Source organism: Corvus brachyrhynchos, unplaced genomic scaffold (genome assembly GCF_000691975.1).
Source record: "Corvus brachyrhynchos isolate BGI_N302 unplaced genomic scaffold, ASM69197v1 scaffold499, whole genome shotgun sequence".
Lineage (NCBI taxonomy): Eukaryota > Metazoa > Chordata > Aves > Passeriformes > Corvidae > Corvus > Corvus brachyrhynchos.
In genome coordinates this window covers 678329-679413 of record NW_008239771.1, presented here as the reverse complement: position 1 = coordinate 679413, position 1085 = coordinate 678329, and the positions used below count along the sequence as shown (strand labels likewise).

Here is a 1085-nt window from a genome sequence, read left to right as displayed (position 1 = left end):
CGCTGGGCACACCACCGCAGGGACAATGGCTACCACAGCAAAGAGCAGCACACCAGGTAACCCCGTCCGCTCTCACTCACTGCTCTCCCTATTGCTCCTGATCTCCTTCCTCTCCCAGAGCTGATTGCACTGCATGGAGTCTCCCAGCCCTGGGCCTCACCAGTCAGGCCACCACAAACTAAAGTGAGGGTGCAAACAGAGCATGGGGAAGAGCTGGCCAATGGGGCAGCTGTGCTTTGAGTCCAGGAGCTCTGCAGCCAGTGCTGGCTCAATGAAACTCTTTGCAGAGGGATTGCCTCTCACTGCAACCAGCAGCAACATGTTCTTTCTGCCTTAAGTGCCTCAATTCCTGCATGGCTACTACCAGAACGATTTGCTAGACATGCTCTGGCAATGGGGATGTGGCTGCAGGAAAGAAAGCTACTGCCTTAAATAGTTTGAAATTCAGGAGAGGTCTCTGTATGCACAGGGCTCCTGTGTGAAACAGAGAAGTCAAGATGCTCATTTCAGAGGAGTGAAAGAACTCTGCAGGATGTCATAGGAGTCATAGGACAGGGGCTCCTAGAAAATGGGCTACTCTGAGCTGCATGACATGTGCCAACTCTCTTTGGAACCTTTGGCATTGACACCAAATTCTTCCTTGCATCCATAGCTCCAGTGCCCACCAGAGCCAGGCCATATTCCACAGGTAAGTCCAGCCCCCAGCCCCATCGCTGGCCTTGCAGCAGCCACGCAGGCTCCCTGTTGCAGTGGCCCCTGTGGGGACAGCAGAGTGCCGGGCTGGAGTGAGCTCGTCCTTGTGCCTTGTGCCGTGTGCCAGGGGCCAGCGTGCGGCTGTCGGGCGGCAGGAACGGCTGCGAGGGCCGCGTGGAGCTGTACGACGGCAGCACGTGGGGGACGGTGTGTGACGACCAGTGGGACCTGCAGGATGCCCAGGTGGTGTGCCGGCAGCTGGGCTGTGGCCAGCCCGTGGACGCCCCGCACAGCGCTCGCTTCGGCCTGGGCTCCGGCCGCATCTTCCTGGACGACGTGCAGTGCCGTGGGGATGAACCCTCCCTGCAGATGTGCCGGCACAACGGCTGGGG

The 1085-nt window shown here is 59.1% G+C and overlaps 1 protein-coding gene across 1 annotated transcript in view; it reads left to right on the top strand.

The window, feature by feature from the left end:
* Nucleotides 1-1085, top strand: part of DMBT1 (deleted in malignant brain tumors 1) — a 45439-nt gene that overhangs the window by 21959 nt on the left and 22395 nt on the right. The window contains 3 exon segments of the mRNA XM_017742917.1: nucleotides 21-56; nucleotides 653-688; nucleotides 821-1066. Coding sequence (XP_017598406.1) covers nucleotides 21-56; nucleotides 653-688; nucleotides 821-1066 — 318 coding nt within the window.